This window comes from Cherax quadricarinatus, chromosome 38, assembly GCF_038502225.1.
Source record: "Cherax quadricarinatus isolate ZL_2023a chromosome 38, ASM3850222v1, whole genome shotgun sequence".
Taxonomy (NCBI): domain Eukaryota; kingdom Metazoa; phylum Arthropoda; class Malacostraca; order Decapoda; family Parastacidae; genus Cherax; species Cherax quadricarinatus.
Window position 1 is genome coordinate 7,726,560 of NC_091329.1, and position 24,290 is coordinate 7,750,849.

General features: G+C 39.5%; 1 protein-coding gene across 11 annotated transcripts in view; it reads right to left on the reverse strand.

Annotated features, from left to right (window-relative positions):
• Nucleotides 1-24,290, reverse strand: part of unc-13 — a 1,383,522-nt gene that overhangs the window by 868,407 nt on the left and 490,825 nt on the right. For 10 of the 11 annotated variants that reach the window (XM_070092069.1, XM_070092068.1, XM_070092067.1 and 7 more), the window contains one exon: nt 11,434-11,584. In XM_070092069.1, coding sequence (XP_069948170.1) covers nt 11,434-11,584 — 151 coding nt within the window. The remainder of the gene's footprint in view (nt 1-11,433; nt 11,585-24,290) is intronic. The other variant, XM_070092064.1, reaches the window with a different exon arrangement.

The window sequence follows — 24,290 nt, forward strand, 5'->3', positions numbered from 1 at the left end:
GTTTTGAGACTCTCTGACCGCGGGTTCAATCCCGGCCGGGGTATGGTCTATTTACCAGATGTTCCATCACTTTGCAAACTGCACTGGTAAGAGCAATGGGACGATAGTGGGAGGCAACATGTCCCGTAGTACCCGGTTTGTGGAAAGGGAGAACAATGGCAGATTTCTACAGCTGGGGAAGAACTCCTTGTGACCAAATAAGATTGAAGATTTGTAAGGGGACTGTAAGGGCTGACTGGTGTAAATGTTGTAACATCCGAATATGAATGTTGTCAGGCCCAGCTGCCAATGATTGGCAAGCTGAGAGTGTTGCCTCCAGTTCCTGAAGTGTAAAAGGCACATTATACTGTTCTTCTCTGAGAGAAGAAAAGTCCAAGGGTGCTAACTCTCTGGCAGAATTTGAGGAAAGAAACGAGGGGCATAGATGGAGCCCCCGAGTAATACGGACCAGATGAGTGCCAATTTCAATGGAAACGTCAAGAGGGTTTGCTATATCAACACCGGCGGGGCCAGGAGAGTATTTACCACTCAATTTCCTCACTTTTTTCCAAACTGCACTCATAGAGGAAGCAGAGGTGATGGTGGAAACAATCTCGCCAGCAAGTGCGTTTAGTGTCATGGATGACACGGCGAGCGACCGCACGCTTCTGCTTAAAATCAAGAAGTCTCTCAGCGGTTCTATCGTACCGGTACCTGCCCCACGTAGCACATTTCAAACGTACTGCACGAGCACAAGCAGGAGACCACCAAGGCACGCACTTCTGAGAATGCCTGCATGAGGTTTGGGGTATAAAATGAGAAGATGCGGTTAAAAATGACATTGAGAAGAGGTGTAGGAGCTCATCAATGGAGGATGAAGAAGGAACCTCGCTAAAAGCAGTGAGTTGCAAGTAAAGGTCCCAATCTGCCTGATTAAATTGCCAGTGAGGGCTACGGTGAGGTGGTGAATATGAAGAAGTAAGAACGATTGGAAAATGATCACTGTCATGTAAGTCCGGTAGAACAGACCAGGCGAAGTTTAGTGCAGTGGAGGAAGAGCAGACCAATAGATCGATGCAAGAGAGAGTATGAGTACAAGGATCAAAATGGGTGGGAGTACTCATATTTAAAACATGGACGGGGTGAGAGGCGAGAAAAGCCTCCAACTGCATGCCACATGAGTCACAATGAGACCCCCCCCCAGAGGAAATGGTGGGCATTAAAATTGCCAAGTAACAGAAGTGGCAATGGTAAGGATGAAACAAGAAAGGCAAAATCTGGGATAGATAATGCCTGAGAAGGAGAGAGATACAAAGAACATATTGTAAACCACTTATTCAAGTGGATATGGGCTGCAGTGTAATGCAGCGAGGCATGAACAAATGGTGGAGGGTACAGAATATCATTGCGTAGAAGAAGGGCACTTTCATTAAAGGTTCCATCAGAAAAAGGATCCGAAGAATACAATAAATTATAGCTCGAGATGGGTTGGAAAACAGCCGAGTGTAATTTTGGTTCTTGTAAGCAAACACCAACAGGGGAAAACCAAGAAAGCAGCATCTGAAGCTCACCTCGATTACCCCTGAGGCCGCGGATATTCCACTGTAAATAGGCCATGATTGGTAACGAGGAAAATACCAGGAATCCGCAGGAAAGGGCACCTACGGACTAGAGGGGGTCAGAAAAGTCTATGTGCGGTGGCACCGGAAGATGCTTAAGCAGCGAAGGAACGGAGCGTTGCAAAGAAAGTTGTGGAAATGGAGGGGAGGGAGGAGAAGGAACAGGAGGTGGATCAGTGTCCATTGAAGGTTTAGTCTCTGCAATATATTCTGAAATGGCTTCAAGTGTTTCTGAATTCAAAGACGTATGGGAGACAATATTGGAGGTAGGAGGAGGAGGGTGAGTAAAGAGTGGGACAGTAATGGACTGTACCAAAGTAGGGGGGGACAAAAGAGTGTAGGGGACTGGAGAAGAAGTGTGGGAGGGGACAGAAGAGGCAGAAACCTGGAAGGTGGCAGAAGAGGGAGAAACTTGGGAGGGGACAGGGGTGGAAGGCAGAGTACGAGGAGGAGGGTGAGCCTCCACACTTGTAATAGAGACAGTGAGAGGGGAAGAATTAGGCACAGAGACTGGAAAGGTAAAATGTGGAGGTGGAAGAAGGGAAGGAGGAGGCAAAGAAGATTTGAGTAATGGGGATTTTTTGGACTTCTGAGAAGTAGAGGGGCGATTGGTAGGTGTCGTACGAGGTCTTGTCGATACCGGGGCTTGTGAGGGAGAACGCGAAGATGTGAGAACAGACTGAGAAGTTGTAGTAGGGATGTCTGAGCCCAGGACAGCAAAAGAATTAGATACAGGAGTGGCTATGGGAGGGGTAACCACAGAGGAGGCTGCAGAAGATGGGACCCCAGAAGTGGGGGGACGTTTTGAAACACGAGAATAAGAAACACGGGGTAGTCTCCCTTGGAGGCGGAGATGAGAAACTGCCATAGCATAAGGGAGACCTTCTGCCTCTTTGAGACAACGGATTTCATGCTCATTTAAGTAGACCTGGCAACGGCGAGAGTACGAAGGGTGAGCCTCATGACAATTAAGGCAAGAGGGAGGTTGACTGCAAGACGTATTAGTAAGGTCATCAGCACCAAAGACTGGGCATTTGGGTATAGATCTGCAATATTTCGTTGGGTGACCAAATCGCCAGTAATTTCTACATTGTTGCGGTGTAGGGATCACCTTTCAAACTTGTAACCAATGTCCTGCTACATAAACAGAGGATGGAAGTTCACGGCTGCCAAAAGTTAATCTAGCCACATTGCAAGGGTACTGTCTCCGCCCGCAGGCAGGAAGGATATAAGTGTCTACCTTGAGGATTGGGAGATCCTGGAGTTCCAGCTGTTCGAGAATGTCATTGCCACATGTCTGAAAATTCTCTTGGACTCTGGTATGAGGTAGAATGACAGTACCACTACAAGAATTGAGGGAATGATGTTTTTCGATAGTGACAGGAATAGTATCGATATGTGAAAGAAGAGAAAGATCATGAGCTTGGGTAGCATTCTGGACAGTGATGATGAGTGTACCGCTCTTAAGAGCATGAAAGGAAATATCTCTACCAACATGGCGTAAATGCGCCTTGCCAATACTATAGTTGGAAAGATAAGCAATAGAGGAAGTGGGCCGTAATGTAAAGAATTTAGTCCATTGTGCAGTCCGAAACTGAGCATGGAAAGGGAGTGCATGATGTGTTGATCTTTTCTGAGAAAAACGAGAAGGTGGTGAAGTATCATCATCAGGCAATTGTCGTTGGAGTTTAGGAGTGGGACCGGAGTTGGTCTGACACGGAATGGGATGGCGATTCGAAAACTGCCACACCGTAGAGGGAGAGGCCAGAAGCATAGTCAAAGGAGAGCAGAGGTCAGACAAATTGAAGGAGTCAGTCGAAACCTCGGTACCTGAAGTGGGTGAGGAAACAGCACTAGCAAGAGGTACAGGGGCAGCAGGAGTGTCTGAAGAGTGGTCAAAAGATGAGGCAGGGTCAGAATGGGGTGCGGTATCAAGAAGGGGCCCAGGAGTAGTAGGTTCACAGAGTGGGGTCTCCATGATTAGGTTACTCCTTTTCTTTTTGTTTTTAAGAAAAAAAAAAGGAAAGAAAAGAAAAAGAAAAAAAAAGAATAAAAAAAGGGGGGAGCGAGGAGGAATAGTTCCCAGGAGGAATGAAAGGGCCAGAAATCTCCTTCCGCGTCCAAGAAGACCTCAGAACTGCAAGTAGCACAGATGCAGCATGGAACCAGTGCCATACCCTACCCTTCATGCCAGTAAACCAGCAATCCGGGATAGCAACCTCACATCTGCCGAGCTACCTCGGTGGACAAAAGAGAGGGCGGCCGGATATCCGCCACAAAGCATACCTCCTCTGGCCACCACCCCCCAGAATCCGAAAGTTGGCTTCCAGAGACATACCCGTCGCCCGAAAGACACCCAAAGCTACCCTCCCCGGGATACCGGACAGGGATTGAGACATCCCCAGGCGATCCATATTCCACGGCAAACTACGCCACCTCCAAGAACCTAAATGGAATGGGATGGACCCCAGTACCCTTCCCCCTACCTAGGAACCAGCATGCCTGTGGGAAGAATACTACAGGCCAAAAAGTGGAAGGGAATAAGGGAGGGACAGGGAGGAGGAGGAGGAGGAAGAGGAAAGGAAAAAGGGAGGGTAGGGAGGATGGGATAGGGAAGGGGGATTGGGGGATAATTAGGTTCGGTCTGAGGAAGGAGACCAAGTCTAATTCCTAAGACCAAGAGCCTTTTCACCATGCCAAGGAGCCCCCCTTGAAGAGGTACTCTCAGTTAGCTTTGCAGAATTTGGATATACTGAGGGGCTATTTATAACAGATAGTCACTGAATCAGTTTGAAATAACAAATCATACTTTCAAAAATTCAGGGAAATGGTTAGCTGGACTCGAGTCTTGGAGGTGGGAAGTACATGTACAGTGCCTGCACTCTAAAGGAGGGGTTTGGGATATTTGCTGCTTAGTGACATCTAAACTGTTGTATCTTTGTGCCTCTGGCAAGACAGTAATAGTGTGTATGATGGTAATAGAGTTTCTTTTTTTGGGGTCACCCTACCTCAGTAGGAGATGGCCAGTGTGTTAAAAAACTTTTAAAAATCTCACTGTTCATTTAGTTTATCTTTCTTATTGTGCACATAACTGTACTAATTGCATAAAAAAATCCTTGTTTACAGTCTTGGGCAGTCTTTTAACATTAGGATTAGTTTGCCTGAAATACATTTGCATACTAGTGGCTCTTGTGCCTAACACTGTTTTATTACATGTCCTTGTACAGCTTAAAAAGAAATAAAAATTTGAATTTGAATAGGACAAGCAGCAAGAGAACACACGTTGAAAATAAAATACTCCAAGAAACAGGAGCTGCAGATGGTCTATAAATTTTCATACAACAAAAAAAGATGCACAAAACAATTTACTAAAAAGGATATTAGATTAGCTTGATGTCTAACTGATGTGATGAGCAGATGAGAGTAACAGTAGCCCAACATTAGTTATAAACATATATTTCTCTGTTAGTTATGAAGGATTTCTTTACATATATGTATATATATAATGCGATAACCTTACAGTAAACAGGTGATATCACAATCTGCAGAACAACCACTCTGAAAAATACTGAAATTCCAAGCACTTTCATGATTTCTCACATTATCATATGAGAAATCATGTGAGAAATCATGAAAGCAGTAGGAATGTCACTATTTTTTCACAGCAACTGTTTTGCACATATGTATATAAATATAATTTTCTTACATATTCAATTCATATTGTACCTGTGGAAACAAAGATACTGTTTTACAGTATATGATGGCATTTCACCTTTACTGAAGTATGAAAGGGGTTAATTTTTGGGCTGAAACATTAATTACAATTTGCACATTAAATGAAGTCAAAGTAAAGCTGAAGCAGGGTAGGAGATATATAGACCAAAGTTTGGTCACATTCAGACTAAACACTGGCAACAAGGACATAATACAACTACATGTATATACAACTTGGTTTTTAAAAGATGGTTTAATAATCAATTATTAAGATTTCTGGAAAGATTTACATTTTCTCTCAAGTATTTAAAATTCAATATAAAAATGCCTGAGCCCTTTCAACTTTGATTTGTTGAGAAACAACTTTTTAAGCATGATTAAAAGGCTAAGTTACAAAATTATAAGTTTCTCATTTATAAAAGGCATGGCAAAGATAGACACTTGGCCTTCAAACTCTAATGGTATGGTATATACAAAAAATTATTATATGTACAAAATCAATGGTAACCTAAAATCAATCAGGATCAGTCAAATAGTATATCAATGATATCCATCTAGTTGGGTTGGGTAGTTCCAGCAGATCAATGTAGCATTAACAGCCAAAAATACTCTGAGGAGAAATACATGGTTTTGTCTTTTTTCAACACATGGGCCGTCTCCCACTGAGGCAGGGTGACCCGAAAGAGAAGAAAACTGTAATGTTTTTTTCTTTTTACATTCAGTAATAAGAAATTCATATATGCTCTCATGTTTTACACAGAGCATTGTGTAAGTAATACCAGGGATCATACTATGGTCTCCCTCATGATAGTCCAATGCTCAGGATTTTGGGGTTCAGACATTTCTAAGGAAATTTCATCACCCTATATTTTATGTAGTACCATCAACATATTTTTGAGTAAATAATTTCTTGTTGGCAACATGAGAAATCATCCAGGCTTCAATTAATATTTATTTTTTTTATTATTTATTTTTTTTTATTATCACACTGGCCGATTCCCACCAGGGCAGGGTGGCCCGAAAAAGAAAAACTTTCACCATCATTCACTCCATCACTGTCTTGCCAGAAGGGTGCTTTACACTACAGTTTTTAAACTGCAACATTAACACCCCTCCTTCAGAGTGCAGGCACTGTACTTCCCATCTCCAGGACTCAAGTCCGGCCTGCCGGTTTCCCTGAATCCCTTCATAAATGTTACTTTGCTCACACTCCAACAGCACGTCAAGTATTAAAAACCATTTGTCTCCATTCACTCCTATCAAACACGCTCACGCATGCCTGCTGGAAGTCGAAGCCCCTCGCACACAAAACCTCCTTTATTTTAGGCCGACCCCTACCCCGGACTGATTCTTGAAGACATTGTCTAAGCCCTCTGGAAATTAATCCCGCATCTAACTTCCCTACGAATATTATATTCACACCACACATGTAGACATCTCCACCAGCCTTCTCCTCGCTCAACATATCACCCACGCTTCACACCCATATAAGAGTACTATATAATTCCCCTCTTTGCCTCCAAGGACAAAGTTCTTGTTGCACCACTCACTCTTTTTCCCTCATCAATTCTATGCATAACATCCGCTGACACGATCTGAATACAATCATATCCAATCTGGCTGTATTCAATTATTAATATATTTATTAAAAATAATTGACAAGGTGTGAATTTGAGAGCTAAGGTAATCTGAATACAGCTAAAAAGCTAAGTAATTTAAACAGTTAAGCTAAGGTAAACTTTTTACAAATGAAATTTTAATTTGGAGGATTAGAAGTGTGCTCCATTGTGATCACTTGCACTAATCTTCTTGTCTTAGTATGTAGTTTCCTATGCAAAATATAATTTCCTGTAGCATGAAAACAGAATAATAAGTGTTTTAGAAGTGGATTAATAAGCATATACCAGTACTGATGTAAAAAAAAAAAGAATTAGGCGTATTTAATGATAATCTGTTAGTATCAAGCTACAAGTTATAGGTTAAAATTTAAAGCTATAAGCAGCAATTTAGTGAGTGTGTTAAGGATACTATTTAATATATACAGGCAGCCTGTGTGGTTTCTATGCTACTAGGAGTATTGCTACAACTACACAAGGCGCCTGCAGGTGCTGTTGGATAATGGTGTTTGAAAGCAGTCACAGTGCTGCTCTCAAGACTACATGTGCGAAGCTACAGGGGTAAAAAACGTGGCACCAACATGGGACACAGAAAGACGAGGCACCAACCAGAGAGAGACAGAACCAGAGGAAGGCTAAGAAAGAAGATGGTTGGGTCAGTCATTTACAAAAAATGTATAAAAAAAAAGAGGAGGCATAAAGGGCACCCATATAAAACATATAAAGGTGCCCACACAAACCTAAGTGGCAGGAAAAGGGTAGTTGGCACCTAAAGACAACAAAGAAAGAAAGGAAATAGAGTACTTACTAGGAAAATATAACTAGAAAGGTTTAAGCGAGCAATGTTTCCAAAAAAGTGCACAAAAATAGCTCTCAAAGGGCATAAAATAGTGAAAATGGGTTGCAATACCAACAAAATGTATTGCATTAAGGAGTACTGAGGGAGGATGATAATTTTTCAATATACAAAGAATTGTGGCACCCATCTGACAGGGATGCTCATATGACTGGAACAAAATATAGCTATTACGTGTCGAATGTCAATAACCTAAGGAACACTGCTATCAGAAAAAAGGGCATAGTAATATATGAGAACAAATACAAATGAGGCACAGTTTGTGGTCTAAATCAACAAAATACTCTGAGGACAAATGCAGCACAAGGTTATATTATGTTAAAATATGAATATATATAATATATATATATATATATAAATATATATATATATATAAATATATATATATATATATATATATATATATATATATATATATAGATTTATATATATATATATATATATATATATATATCTATATATATATATATATTTATTTTAACATAATATATATATATATATATATATATATATATATATATATATATATATATATATATATATATATACATGTATACATATATATATATATATATACATGTATACATATATATATATATACATGTATACATATATATATATATATACATGTGTATATATATATATATATATATATATATATATATATATATATAGATATACATGTATATATATATATATATATACATGTATATATATATATATATATATATATATATATATATATATATATATATATATATATATATATATATATATATATATATATATATATACACACACAAAGGGACAAACCCATATAAAACAAGAGACCATCACAACTATAAAACTAAGACAAACGTAAGAGCACCAACTCTCACTTTACAGTGAAGATGATTTATTCATCAATAAACAGAATGAGTGTCTCACACGGGTCTTTGGATAATGATAATTAACCATCAGCTGGCCTACCAGAGCAAGGTTGTACAACCCATCTAAAAACTAAAGGATTACCATGTGCACTGATGACCAAGTCTCAACCCAAAGGATTGAGCATATGGACAACAAACAGTAAGAAAACTACCTTGCCCACTTGACATGCTCAACACAAGAATACAGGAATGATTTGTATGGATCACAGAACATGTTCACAGGGAAACAAGAGAAAATTTTGCGTGTAGTACCCAAAAATTAAATGATACAGCATGAATATATAGGTAACACAGCTAAAAATAGTGCCCTCTTGATAGCTGCAACTTTGGGAGAACTTGGTGAGTGGATCATCGAGCCTCCATCACTCCTTGTGATGAAAGACCTCTAAAGAGTTAGTGCTTAAGATATACTAATAATAATAATACATCTTGGGGAAAAAGTTTAACAACAACTTATAAGAGTTAGGAACCATTTAGAGTAAAGATGAATTAAAAAAAAATTACGGACAATCTAACCACAGATACCAGTACTATACTCTATGACCAAAGACCAAAGTTTTCCAACCATAACTAAAAAATGCAATAATAATAATAATAATAATAATTCAAAATGCCATATTTTATATCAATTTCAGGTCACCTCCCCAAAAACTCAAAACTGAATTTCTTTGATTGTGAGCCAATCAGGATACCACTGAGCTACAAGTATATTTTATGCAGCAAAAATCTATTTGCTGCATCAATGCCTCCAACAGACAGGCATACATAGTTAGGGTAGAAAAGCCAGTAGATGATGGGAAAAGCCAGTAGATGATGGGAAAACCTTCAACACATTTATAGATGAAGGCAATTTATTCAACAGGAAACAACACTGAGTCTCCTGACATTAGTCTTAAATCAGATAGTGACCCTTTTAGGATTTTTACACCACATTTAAAACACAAAGGATCACTTAACAGTAATATATCCTAAGCCATAACACCCTTATGGGTGAAAGTGAGAAGGTCAGTGCCTGCACCCTGAAGGAGGGGTGGAATGTAACAGTTGGAGGGTACTAGGAATTGTGATGCCAGCACATTTCTGGCAAGACAATGACTGAATGAATGATGGTGAATGCATTTTCTTCTCTGGGTCACCCCTACCTTGCTGAAAATAGCCATTGAGTTAAAAAATAACAAACTAACAATATTTATCCTTGGGGTAAGTAGATATGATTTACTAGTGTGCAAGCTAATTTCCAAAGCCTCAGATACAGAGCTAGTGAGTGTAATTCAGATAGGGAAGGATGATGAAGGGATACTCATGTACATTTATTTAGAAAATATTGTCCAGAAGTTAACTGGAAATAAAATCCTTCCATTAATGAACTGCCAAAGTTGTATTCTAATATATTCTATCAAGCAGAGTATCCATAAACCATTAAAAAGATGTTAGTAAGACCTGCTAGAGGCTTGTAATGGTAATAAATGACACAAAGGCATTTAATGTAGAAATGTGAAGTTTAACTCATTGTAATGTGCAGGAAAGTAAGTCTGAAGAAGTGCTAGAGAAACTTGAAATAAAAACAATTTATTTAGACAAATACTTTTATGCCAATAATAATGAAATTAATTGTGCTGCATCAACATTAGTAATCTCCCTTGCTCCTGTTTCATATATTCACACTATTGCCATTCCTGCTTACAAACATTATAGTATATGCATTACAAGCAGCTACTTGAAGCTTATTTTATATGTAGTGAATCTTAGATATGATGGTTGGCAGGTAAATAATGGATGCCGGGCTTATGACCTTGTAAGAAATATTAAATATTATAAAAGTTTTCACTATATATATTTTTTAGAATCACTTTACAGGCTCATTAGTAACTTTTAGAATGATTTATCTAATAAAATCATGGGAGTTGTGTCCTGAATTCTGGGTGTCTCAAATTAAATCTATATGATTTATTAACACTCACTGGGAAGCTACAAAATTGGCAGATTCCAAAATGATTATTAAATTTACACTTACCTACACTTTTGAAGTGCAGGTCAGTATAATGCAATTTTCTAACACTTTTTCCTCTGAAAATCTCAGGTTTTAACATTATTTTCTAATAGTAAAACACAACTCAGAAAGCCATGAAGAGTTAAACTGAGGATGCGCCTGTGCTGAGAAACTGATGTATATACAAGGGGTGGCTAGTCCCTGGTGGAGCTTCTCTCGTGACGTTGTCCCTTTATGACACAGTGGCAGCAGAGAAACAGCAGGTGAGACCAGCAGAGAGCCAGAGGAGTCAGTCAGCAGGAGAAGACTGAGCAGAGAAGTACACATGAAGACGATGATCCACGGACACATGGCCATGATGAGGCCGAAGGAGAGACATATGGGCTGCAGGGGGCGGGCGGGCGGGCGGGCAGGCGCGGGGCTGTGGGCGGACCAACAGATGGGCAGCATGCGGCTTTGTGGGCAGGTGTTGGCCTTGAGTGGTCAATTGTCAGGCACTGGCTGGCCAAGAAGGTTAGAGATCTCTCAATTTAAAAAAAAAAAATATCAAATTTAAGGCTAAACACAAACTAATTACATTGGTACACCCCACTCTACCCAAAAGGCTAAAAGTTTAAGCCCTTAGATGAAAACCTACCATAGGAAATCTTAAGAAGCTTTTCACAGCCTTCCTGACCAGCCAGTTCCTACAGCTTGACAGGATTGAATAACTGCGTGTTATACCACGTACCTGGGATCATCCTGGCTGGAGGAGTACTGGTGATAGTAGCTATGGTAGTTAGAGTACCTGTTTTCTCGACTGGTTCCGTCTCCTCTCGTCCCTCCGCCTTGGTCATCATACAGTGTGGTCTGTCTTTCCAAGCTTGGCCTACGTGTAGTTCCTGAAATCAGGTACCTGATGTTAAACTTACTATTACTGTGATATCAGTTATGCTTATCCCTGCAGCCATTTGTGGCATGTGTACTACTGTAGTTAAATATTGGTTTTCTGCAGCTGACATTGTATGTGTGTTTACTGTGGTGGCATTATGAAATATGTCTGCTGACAATCATATCATGGTGTATGATTCTGCAGCAATGTCATATGTTTATACTGCTGCTACAAGTCCAATGTATTTGCAGCTACATCTCACTTGTGTCTCACTCAAATCCTGTAATTTGTACTGTATCTGTTACAATCAGTGTTTGTTTACCATAAATAATCTTCATCTCACTCAATCTCCCTGGTAAAGCAATGAGTATATGCACTGTCTTCTATTAGGAAAAAATATGGCACATAACACCCAAAATGTTTACCCCTTCATAAATTATGTCACATCTTACTTAAGCAAGCAAAACTTAACTTGTTGGTGTATTGTACATCATTCCTAGTTTCACATAACACTATATACAGGAAGGTCCCACTTTACAGTGCTTCATTTTACATTGTTTTGCTAATACAGTGGAACCTCTACCTGTGAGCTCATCCACATGTGAGTTTTTCCAAATACGAGCAGTTGATGGGTCAATTTTTTGCATCCATAAGCGAGCAAAATTTCCATAAGCGAGCAGACCTCAAGAGAGGTTCCTTGACGCTGGTGAGGAGCTCTTGCTCTTTATCTAGGGACTTGGATATCATTTGTGTGTTGGATTATCTTACTGAAACTTGGGCAAAGTGTGATGGAAAGATGCTTCTTAACGTACACCAAAAATGAAAGAAATTGGAGCATAAATAATGGAATTCACTTCTCAGCAATTAGCCGCCCTTTAGTGGTATTTTCGTATGGTTTTTATGGCTGTATTTTCATTTTTTGGTCTCATTTGACAGAATGGAATATATATATATTACAGAAATAGATATAATTTTTATTGCTTTCACGACGAAAAGTACCTTGAAATTGAGCTCAACGTAGGAGAAATGTTCAATTGTTTTGGCTATGTTCAAGAGTAAACAAATGTCACTGTCTATTTCAACATGTATTCGTGAATGGGATGACATTATTTATACAATTATTGCAATAAGGCAGTAGTCTGCATAACAGTAAATCTGAAATTTTTTTTTGTGAATAAAAATTACAAATTATTTATATTGTAATAATAATCATAATAATAATGTATAATAATAATAATTTTTTTTTTTTTTTTTATCACACTGGCTGATTCCCACCAAGGCAGGGTGGCCTGAAAAAGAAAAACTTTCACCATCATTCACTCCATCACTGTCTTGCCAGAAGGGTGCTTTACACTACAGTTTTTAAACTGCAACATTAACACCCCTCCTTCAGAGTGCAGGCACTGTACTTCCCATCTCCAGGACTCAAGTCCGGCCTGCCGGTTTCCCTGAACCCCTTCATAAATGTTACTTTGCTCACACTCCAACAGCACGTCAAGTATTAAAAACCATTCGTCTCCATTCACTCCTATCAAACACGCTCACGCATGCCTGCTGGAAGTCCAAGCCCCTCGTACACAAAACCTCCTTTACCCCCTCTCTCCATCCTTTCCTAGGCCGACCCCTACCCCGCCTTCCTTCCACTACAGACTGATACACTCTTGAAGTCATTCTGTTTCGCTCCATTCTCTCTACATTTCCGAACCACCTCAACAACCCTTCCTCAGCCCTCTGGACAACAGTTTTGGTAATCCCGCACCTCCTCCTAACTTCCAAACTACGAATTCTCTGCATTACATTCACACCACACATTGCCCTCAGACATGACATCTCCACTGCCTCCAGCCTTCTCCTCGCTGCTGGAGGCAGTGGAGATGTCATGTCTGAGGGCAATGTGTGGTGTGAATATAATGCCTTGGGTTTCTGTGACTGTATTCCCTGTTGGTGCATGTTTACCTGTCTTATTCCTATCCTCCCTAGCACCAGCAATGGAGCTCCCACCAGTTGTTTTTGGTAATATATCCTCACTATTGCTAGTGGAGTCCTCTTGTTTGCTATTTCCTGTGGTATTTCTAGTTTGCAATATTGGTTTTATCTTATCTTTGACTACACTTGTTTCCCCACTATGGCTCCTGTCCCCTATGAGGTCATTTATATGTATTCCTTCCTGCGTATAATTCCCGACTACCTGGACAAAATCTCCAGCTTCACCATTACTGTCTCCCAGGACAGCACCTCCAGCTTCACCATTACTGTCTCCCAGGACAGCACCTCCAGCTTCACCATTACTGTCTCCCAGGACAGCACCTCCAGCTTCACCATTACTGTCTCCCAGGACAGCACCTCCTGCTTCACCATTTCTGTCTCCCAGGACAGCACCTCCAGCTTCACCATTACTGTCTCCCAGGACAGCACTATCAGCCCCACATTTACTGACTACCAGGACATCACCTCCAGCCTTACAGTTTCTGACTACATGGCCAGTATCAAGGGCAGTACATTCAGCCCAGACTTTTTATGTTCCCATCTGTTGTAGAAAGCTTCCAGGTTTTCTATGAAAGCAGCTTTGATGTTATCCTCTTTTAATACCCTTGTGATTTTAGTCCACAGATTTATCTCATTTGGGCATACCCAAAAACACTTCCCTGTTTTAATACTGCTTGTAGCTAGTTCTTGGATATCTGCACAAGGGGCGTGACACCAATTTCCACAAAAATGACAATTTATCCATGTGGAAGCCCGTTTCTTTGATTGACTGCAGACTACACAGAGCTTCATAATGATTTGAATGGTTGATTTACTGTAATTCTACAAGCAACCTCTTGAATACTCTATTAATAACCTCCTTAAATGAAGCTCTAGCTATTTGTATTTCTATTTCTAACTGTACTTGTATATTGGACAGCTTACCGTGTACGTTCCTGATTTATATTTATTGTTTGTGTTTGATAAGGGCGCCTACAACCCCATCTGTTTACAGTCTGCTTTATTGTCCAACGAATCCGTTTGAAACCAGTCAAGGGTTCGGACCAGTCAAGGGTTTGGACCAGTCGAGGGTTTGGACCAGTCGAGGGTTCGGAACCAGTCTGATCTGATCAGTGGGTCACTTATTTAAAACATACTGGTCGGGTCAGGTTTCTATGTTATATTGTTTGTTATGCCATATTAGATGAACTGTTATAGATAAATAAGCCGTATAGTAGATGATATTAGCAAAATTATTCAAGAAGTATTTTGTCCGGTCTCCAGACAGACTCGTCCACCGCCGACACCGCCCATACCACTACATGAATGACATTTTATTCATTTTAGAGTATGTATCAGGTTTCTATGTTATTTATGTTGTTTATTATGTCATATCAGATGAATTGTGATATATAAATGAGCCGTAGAGTTGATATTAGGGAAATTATTGAAGTACAGAATTCCACCAGAACAGATTAATTGCATTTCAATTAATTTAAATGAGGAAAACTGACTCTGCAAATGAGTAAATCCAATTGCGAGCAAGGTCATGGAACAGATTAAACTCGCAAGTAGAGGTTCCACTGTACAGTGGTTTTCATTTATACCCATTCTTCATTTAGTCAGACTTCCTACTATAAATATATTCACCACTCGCTATAAGCTAATGATGAAAATATTTTAAGGTAAGTAATGTGTGTACTGTATATGCATTTTTTAGGCCTAGTCCATTGCTCACTTAGTCTATGATAGTATAAACACATTATCATGATTTTATATGCATTTGAAAGTGGAAAGGCTATGATTCACTTGACAGCAATTTTTGCTTTACAGCAGTAGCCCAGAACCTAACCTGCTGTATAAGCGGGGCCCTCCTGTATGTTCTTCAAAAGCAGTTCAAGAATGAAGATACTGAACAAATTAGATAAAGTTAGGATTCCTAAAGTAGGAGAAGTTTATCCTACTACTTCTTTAGGAATCCTAACGTGAGATGACAGTAACAACAACAAGCTCACCAAACCATACATAGGTTAAGTTATGTGTGGCCTTATCATGTAGTAGTATATGTATTTAACACTGCATCCATGTCACTTAACAAAAATGATGATACTCTGGACAGTGGAATACACCAGACAGCAGGATAAACTGGACAATAGTCTCTGATGGAAGCAATGTCTTGATCTACTCAAGATTTAAAGAGAAATTTGATGTTATGATGACAGTATAACCCACCATTACAGCTGAACCTTAAGACCACAATATTTTTCATAACTATTTTTCCTCATCAAGTTCCCACCCCTTCCAAGGATTGTACAAAGACTTCATCCAAGTTTTCAATATTTCTGAGTTTCTTGAATGTTGTGAACATGTCCCTTTGATTCTTTCATGCCTCCCATGTTGTGAAGGCTCAGCCATTCAAGCCTATATGACCAGTTACTTGTAACCAGTTTCAAGGCTGGCCTGACTTTACTGCTCACTGCCTAGTAACCATGGCTGTTGCTGCCAGTAGTCCATCCTCAGGTCTTACATTCAGTTATTACAGTAATAGTGTTTTCCTTTCTTCAACCATCCTTATCAACTTGCATTTACAAGGGTCGAACTTGAATAGCCATTTACTTGACAACATATGCAGCCTTCTCACATCATCTTGTAGTTTCAATCATTACTTTCCTTCTTTGCACGAGTTTTGTACTATCAACAAGAAGGGAATTCAGAAGGATGTTGAGATATTTATCAAGAATGACATGGAACTTTTAACTACTTCTATTGTAACAATAACAACATCTCTCCTGCAATTCTTTTAAATATTATTATTATTAACACATCGGCCATTTCCCACCAAGGTAGGGTGGCCCGCAAAAGAAACTTTCCCCACCATCATTCTCTCCATCACTGTCTTGCCAGAGGCGTGCTTACACTATAGTCATAAAACTGCAACATTAACACCCCTCCTTCAGAGTGCAGGCACTGTACTTTCCATTTCCAAGACTCAAGTCCAGACTGCCAGTTTCCCTGACTCCCTTCATAAATGTTACCTTGCTCAAACTCCACCAGCATGCCAACTCCTAAAAACCATCTGTCTCCATTTGCTCCTATCTAACACACACACACACACACACACACACACACACACACACACACACACACACACACACGCACACGCACACGCACACGCACACGCACACGCACACACACATACACATGCTTGCTGCAAGTCCAAGCCATTCGCACACAAAACCTCCTTTACCCCCTCCCTCCAACCTTTCCTAGGCCAACCCCTACCCTACCTTCCCTCCACTACAGATTTATACACTCTTGAAGTCATTCTATTTTGTTCCATCCTCTCTACATGTCTGACCCACCTTAATAACCACTCCTCAGCCCTGTGGATAATAGTTTTGGTAATCCTGCACCAACTCTAATTTCCAAACTACGAATTCTCTGCATTATATTCACACCATACATTGCCCTCAGAGACGACATCTCCACTGCCTCCAGCCTTCTCCTTGTTGCAACATTCACCACCCATACTTCACACCCATATAAGAACATTGGTATAACTATACTTTCGTACATTCCCCTCTTTGCTTCCATGGCCAAAGTTCTTTGTCAAAAACCAACACTCATATATAGTTACAGTCACTTTTTCCACTGTCTTGAGTCATAGTAAAAAATGTACTTTTGCTTAAGAGGATATAATGATCAGCAAAGCTTTACCTCTAGTTAGGGGAGACACTTAGATAAGCCAGTGGCTTTCTATCTCCAACATGTGTATGCCATATTTTGCAACTATCTTACTGGTAGTCATGTCATATACATCAGTTGTCTACTATTCCAACAGGTCATAAATGTTGGGACATCTAAAATATGCCCTTATGAAGGAAAACGGTGAAACAAACTTGTGCAAATTTTTAGACAGGTTAGGTATATAAAATTATTTTATTTCAGTTTTATTTTAAAACGGTTAAGCAGCTGCTATGAAGTTTTAGTGCAAAATAATTTCCATAAAAATATTTCACCATTTTTTTTTTTTTTTGAGAGGGGGGTAGTTTTCAGATGGCTCACAACTGTTGCAGCAGAAGTACATATACTGAAAGTATCTCTCAGTGTATTTATACCCAAAGTTTACTTTAAATCCTTATCATAAAGATTCAAGCATTCTTGTCTGATAATAAACAGGAATTATGCAGCCTCAAAGATCACTATAGAGTCAACAGGCTTTAAACCTAATAAATCAACCAACTACTATTACTACTACTACTGCAGACATATTACACAACTTTGCTGTTGCAGTCATGCCACCTATAACAGCAGCTGCAGAAACATCATACTCACACTACTGCAATTACTTCATTTGTCTATGTCTGAAGCCATGTTACAAATACTTATTGTTGCATCCATGTTACGTGTCTCATACTGTATATTTCATTTAATAATACCAACTTGTTCTATCTTGCTTTAAATAAAAGTAATTTATCAGATATAAGGGAATTTTAAATAAAAAAGGGGTCCAGAAAAAATAATTTAAGACAATTTAGGGCCACTTAACACGCACAATTAAGCATACTTATAAGAAAGCTTGTACATATAGGCTAAGGCATTACAGTATCCAGCTTGCATAAGGTACACTTAATTATCTGTAAATAGAAGCCATTATACCATTCAGATCTGTTACATGTACAGTAGGGCCCCACTTATATGGCACGTTAAGTTCCAGGCTACTGCTGCAAAGCAGAATGCCTTTTTTCCACTTATAAATGCATATAAATGCCAGATAACAAGTTTACACTAACATATATTAAGTTAGCAATAGAACTAGGCATTAAAAAACAATAAAAATTAAAATACACACACAGTACACTCATTATTTACCTCAAAATATTTGTAGTCTTAATGTAGGGAAAAAAGGCGGGTAGTATTTACTTTAAGAAGTCAGGTGTGGTAGCCCTCCTGGCCGCCCTACCCACACAAAATATACCATGACACTTAAAGCACCCTAGAGTGATAAAATACATATACAGTACAGTGGATCATCGGTTATCAGCCATTCCACTTATCAGCCAACTCAGTTATCCTTCCGGTTATCAACTGCATGGGACGCGTCGACCCGCCTGCCCGCCAGCCGCTCACGCGTTCATGAGTCAGTCTGGCTGTGTTTCTGGGCAAGTGAGGACACTTCTGCTCATTCATCCAAACATCAAGGAAGTTAATGTTGCAAAAGGGAGCTTAGCAGGGAGTGTAGCAGGGAGGCAGGACCCCAATGGAAATAAGTCACTCTGACTTTTTTGGGTTATCCTAAGTTCTTTACATACATGCTGTGGAAGGGAGGCAGGAAGTGTAGCAGGCAGGCAGGGAGTGTAGCAGGGAAACAGGGAGTGTGGAAGGGAGGCAGGGAGTGTAGCAGGAAAACAGGGAGTGTGAAAGGGAGGCAGGGAGTGTAGCAAGGAAACGGAGTGTGGGAGGCAGGCTGTAGCAGGGAGTGTAGTAGGGAGGCAGGGTGTAGCAGGGAGTGTAGGAGGAAGGCAGGGAGTGTGAAAGGGAGGCAGGGAGTGTAGCAAGGAAACGGAGTGTGGGAGGCAGGGTGTAGCAGGGAGTGTAGGAGGAAGGCAGGGAGTGTAGCATGGAGGGAGTGTAGCAGGGAGGCAGGGAGTGCAGCTGGTATGCAGTGAGTGTAGCATGGAATGAAGCAGGGAGTGTAGCAGGCAGGCAGGGAGTGTAGTAGGGAGGCAGGGAGTAGCAAGGAGTGTAGATGGAAGGCAGGGAGCATAGCAGGCATGCAAAGAGTGTAGCAGGCAGGCAGGGAGTATAGTAGGGAGGTAGGGTGTAGCAGAGAGTGTAGGACGAAGGCAGGGAGTGTAGGAGGCATGCAGGGAATGCAGCATGGAGGAGGGAGTGTAGCAGGCAGGCAGGGAGTGTAGCAGGCAGGCAGGGAGTGTATCAGGGAGGCAGGGTGTAGCAGGGAGTGTAGGATGTAGGCAGAGAGGGAAGTAACCCCCAGAGAGGGCTTGGATACCTGAAGTCCTTATGGAGGGGAGATTCCCCTTCCAAACAATAATCAGTCCTCCCTATCTTCCATAAGCCAACAAGTCTTTTCAATAAAGGTATGTAATAGTGATTTAAATATTCATTTATTTAATTTAGTTCTCATTGTTTTGTGTAAAACTATAACTAATCTTCAAAAAATGTATTTTTTTGTTAATATTTTTGGGTGTCTGGAAATGGATTAATTGTAGTATTTACATTAATTCTTATGAAAAATATTATTTCAATTTTGGGGCCATTTCGGTTTTAGGCCGACCTTCTGGAATGGATTATGGCCAATAACCAAGGGTCCACTGTACACTCATTACTTACCTTAAAATATTTGTAGTTTTAATGTAGGGCGAGAGGTGAGTATGCGAGATAATGAATAAATATGTGAGAGAGAACAAGTAAGATGACAGAGCCACAGAGTACTTATGTAAACAAACTGCCTGGTTATGGTTGATACACATTCATATAAACACCTTGCATTGTGTACAGGTTGTCTCCACAGTGGTACAGTAGAATAAATAAAGACCAACACTTCCATTCTCATGTAATTTTTAGAAGGAATGATGCTCTGACAAATTATTATTACGAGTTATTATTATTATTATAATCATAATAAAAAAAGAAGTGCTAAACCCATAAGGGTCATGAATAGCTATAGACAGAGTGAAGGCATACAAAAAGAATATTTTTCTAAAGTTAAGTAACTGGTGTTTGACTAGAGAGAACTTAATTCTTCCGACACTCATACAACCGCTTGGTAAACAAATCTCATATTTATGTCAATTTTTATACTGTGGGTGTATGTATCATGTTTATATGTTATGTAGCATGTTTATTTTATAATTTTGAAAAAATATCAGATGGATTAATGGAAATGTCTATATTAATACAATATATGACATTTAATGCACCCAAGAGATTACATGGCATCAAAAGTAGAGACTCTTAGTGATTTTAATGTGTACCTGCATGCCAGCACAGTGTGCAAGTATATTTAGGTACAGGTACACAAGTATAATTATCAGAGTATATATAAAATATACAATAACTTTAAAACACTTGAAATTTTGGAAAATTTCCAGACATAATAGAGAAATGTGCTAACGGAAAATGTAAACAAATTGGGTGAAGCATGCCGTATTTGAGAGACCGCTCGCCGTATAGCAAGTTCTGGTCATAATTTGACATTGCAGTATTAGCAGAATGCCATAAGGCGAAACGCTGTAAAGCAGAGCCCTACTGTATACTTCTCACTCAGTATACAGCCTTTCATGCATTCCTCCTGTTGGATAATTTCATAATAGTGCTGTTTATATATATGAACTGTATATACAGTAGGACTCCTGTATCCATGGGGATGAGTTCCAAGTACCTGCCACAGATACTGAAACTGTGGATAGTAGTGAACCCTATATATAAATCATTTTTCATTTACATATATACCTATTATAAAGTTAACTGATAAATTATGCACAATAAGTGGAGAATTATCATCTTTTTACTGATAAGAAGCACTTCACAGCTTCTCTTAGGCAGTGAAGAACTTCGACCATCACTACTTTTGCACTTTGGGACCATTATTAAGTGGCCCGTGGCCTGGAGGCAAAAGCTCTCAATTCACACGGTGAGGGTCCGAGTTTGATTCCCAGAAAAGGGTAAGACATTGGGTGTGTTTCCTTACACTGGAAAACATTAGGGACATGTTTCCATAGGACACCTGCTGTCCCTGTTCACCCATCAGTAAGATGGGTATGATAACTGATGCACGCATGAACAAAGATCACTTACTACTCTCAGGTGACTTCAATATAAATCTCCTGCAAGACCAGGACCCACACGTTACTGAATTCACAAACACAATGAGTAACTGTATGTTGCTACCAACAGTAACAAAACCTACAAGAGTTACAGAGACTAGTGTTTCCCTACTTGACCACATTTGGACCAACACCATATCCCCTTTAAAATCAGGCATAATTACAGATAATACCACAGACCACTACCCTACTTTCCTCATAACAACTCTTGGTAAACTACCCCAAGACACTACTAAAGTCACCTTCAGACTTCACAATGAGGCAGCCATTAATAACTTCACAACAGCAGTAGCAAACATTGACTGGCACACTGAGCTAGAAATCTATACAGATATTGACGAATGTATTAATAATTTTCCATAAAAGACCCAATACCTCTATAACAAGCACTGCCCTAAAAAAACTAAACAGATGACAGCTAAGAGACTGAACAGTCCCTGGCTAACACCCAGCATTCTCAAATCCATAAATACAAAACACCAATATGAAAAACAGTACAGAATGGGTCACATAACCAGAGACCAAACAAAACGTTACTCGTCAATCCTAACCAGCCTGATAAGAAGGGCAAAAAAATTGTATTATGAGAACAGATTATCCAACTTACGAGGTGATATAAAAAAGACCTGGAAAACCCTATCAGAAATTCTGGGAACAAAAAAGATATCACGAAATAGCGAAATAAAATTAGCAAAATCAGATGAACCCCAACTCCCACCAACAGAAACAGCAAACAGACTTAATGATTTCTTCTCCACTATAGGACAAAACCTTGCCAATAAAATCCCAAGCTCAGATACTCCACCAAATGACTACCTCACCAGCAACTACCCGAACACACTGTTCCTAGCTCCGACTAACCCATACGAAGTCTCCCTTATTATCAACGCACTAAAAAACAAGGCAGGAGATTTAAATACCTTACCACCCTTTATATACAAAAAAGTGTCACAAGTGCTATCACCAATCATTGCAACACTCTTTAACAAATCCATTGAATCCTCCACCTTCCCTACAGTACTCAAAATAGCAAGGGTCACCCCGATCCACAAAGGAGGAGACCAGAGTTGAATAACTATAGGCCAATATCCAACTTACACCCTCTCTCAAAAATCTTCGAAAAATTAATTCATAAACGAATCTACTCCTACCTTATCTCCCAAAACATACTCAACCCCTGCCAATTTGGATTCAGGCCTTATAAAAATACTAATGATGCTATTATACACATGCTAGAACATATATACACTGCAATAGAGAAAAAAGAAGTCCCACTGGGGATCTTCATTGACTTACGTAAAGCTTTTGATACAGTTGACCATGACTTGCTCCACGTAAAATTGTCACACTATGGTAAAAGAGGGCACTCCCTCAACTACCTCAAGTCATACCTCAGCAACAGAAGCCAATATGTGTACGCAAATGGGGCAAACTCTTCTGCACAACCAATTACAGTTGGTGTCCCACAGGGAAGTGTCCTTGGCCCTCTTCTCTTTCTCCTATACATAAATGACCTACCAAATGCTTCGCAATTACTCAAACCCACACTTTTTGCAGATAACACTACATACGTCTTCTCCCACCCGAGCCCAGTCACGCTAGCCAATACTGTAAATACCGAATTACAGAAAATATCTACCTGGATGAGGACTAACAAACTTACACTAAACATTGACAAAACCTACTTCATTCAGTTTGGTAACAGAGCTACAGATGTCCCTCTTAACATAATGATAAACGGATCACCTATCACAAAGCTAACAGAGGGAAAATTCTTAGGAATCCACCTTGATAATAGACTCAAATTTCATACACATATACAACAAATTTCTAAGAAAATTTCCAAGACTGTGGGCATACTATCGAAGATACGGTACTATGCTCCACAGTTAGCCCTCCTGGCCCTATATCACTCTCTTATTTACCCCTATCTCACCTATGGAATTTGTGCATGGGGCTCAACAACACTTAACCATCTCAGACCACTAATTACCCAACAAAAGGCTGCAGTTAGAATGATAACAAATTCTCACTACAGGCAGCACACTCCACCAATATTCAATACACTAAACCTACTCACCATACAAAACATCCATACTTATTACTGCACCTATTACATACATAGAACACTTAACTCTGATACTAACCCTCCCCTCAAACATCTTGCCAACCTCAACAGAACACATGACCATAACACAAGGCACAGATCACTCTTTGATGTTCCTCGTGTCCATCTCACACTATGCAAAAAACTCAATGCACATAAAAGGCCCTAAAATCTGGAATTCATTACCTGTAAATATAAAAGAAACACTACCTGTTTATAAATTCAAGTCTCTTCTCAAAGATCACTTACTCACCCAAAACCAAATAAATACTGAATAACTGAACCTTATAAATTGTATATCTTAAATGTTTCTCACAATTATATCACATAAATGTTAAACCTAAAACCCAATCTAACTTTAGTATTTTTTAAATACACTACCTAACAGAATACTCCATACGACTGAATGTACAACAATGCATGCAACCATATGACCTGTCTTTGTAATACTCACTTGTGCTTTAATAGTAATCTGTTTACATTAATGTTTTATCACTGATTTCATCATTGCTTAGTTAATCTTAAGTTAATTTTAAGCCAGCCCGTAATGCTATGCATAGTATAAGTGGCTTTGGCATGCTGCTCTTATCTGTATTTTTTTGTACCTCTGTATGTGTGCTCAAATTGTTAATACAGTGGACCCCCGCATAGCGAACTTAATCCGTGCAAGAGGGCTGGTCGTTATGCGAAATGTTCGCTATGTGAATTAATTTTCCCCATAAGAAATAATGGAAATAAAATTAATCCGTGCAAGACACCCAAAAGTATGAAAAAAAATTTTTTTTACCAGAAAA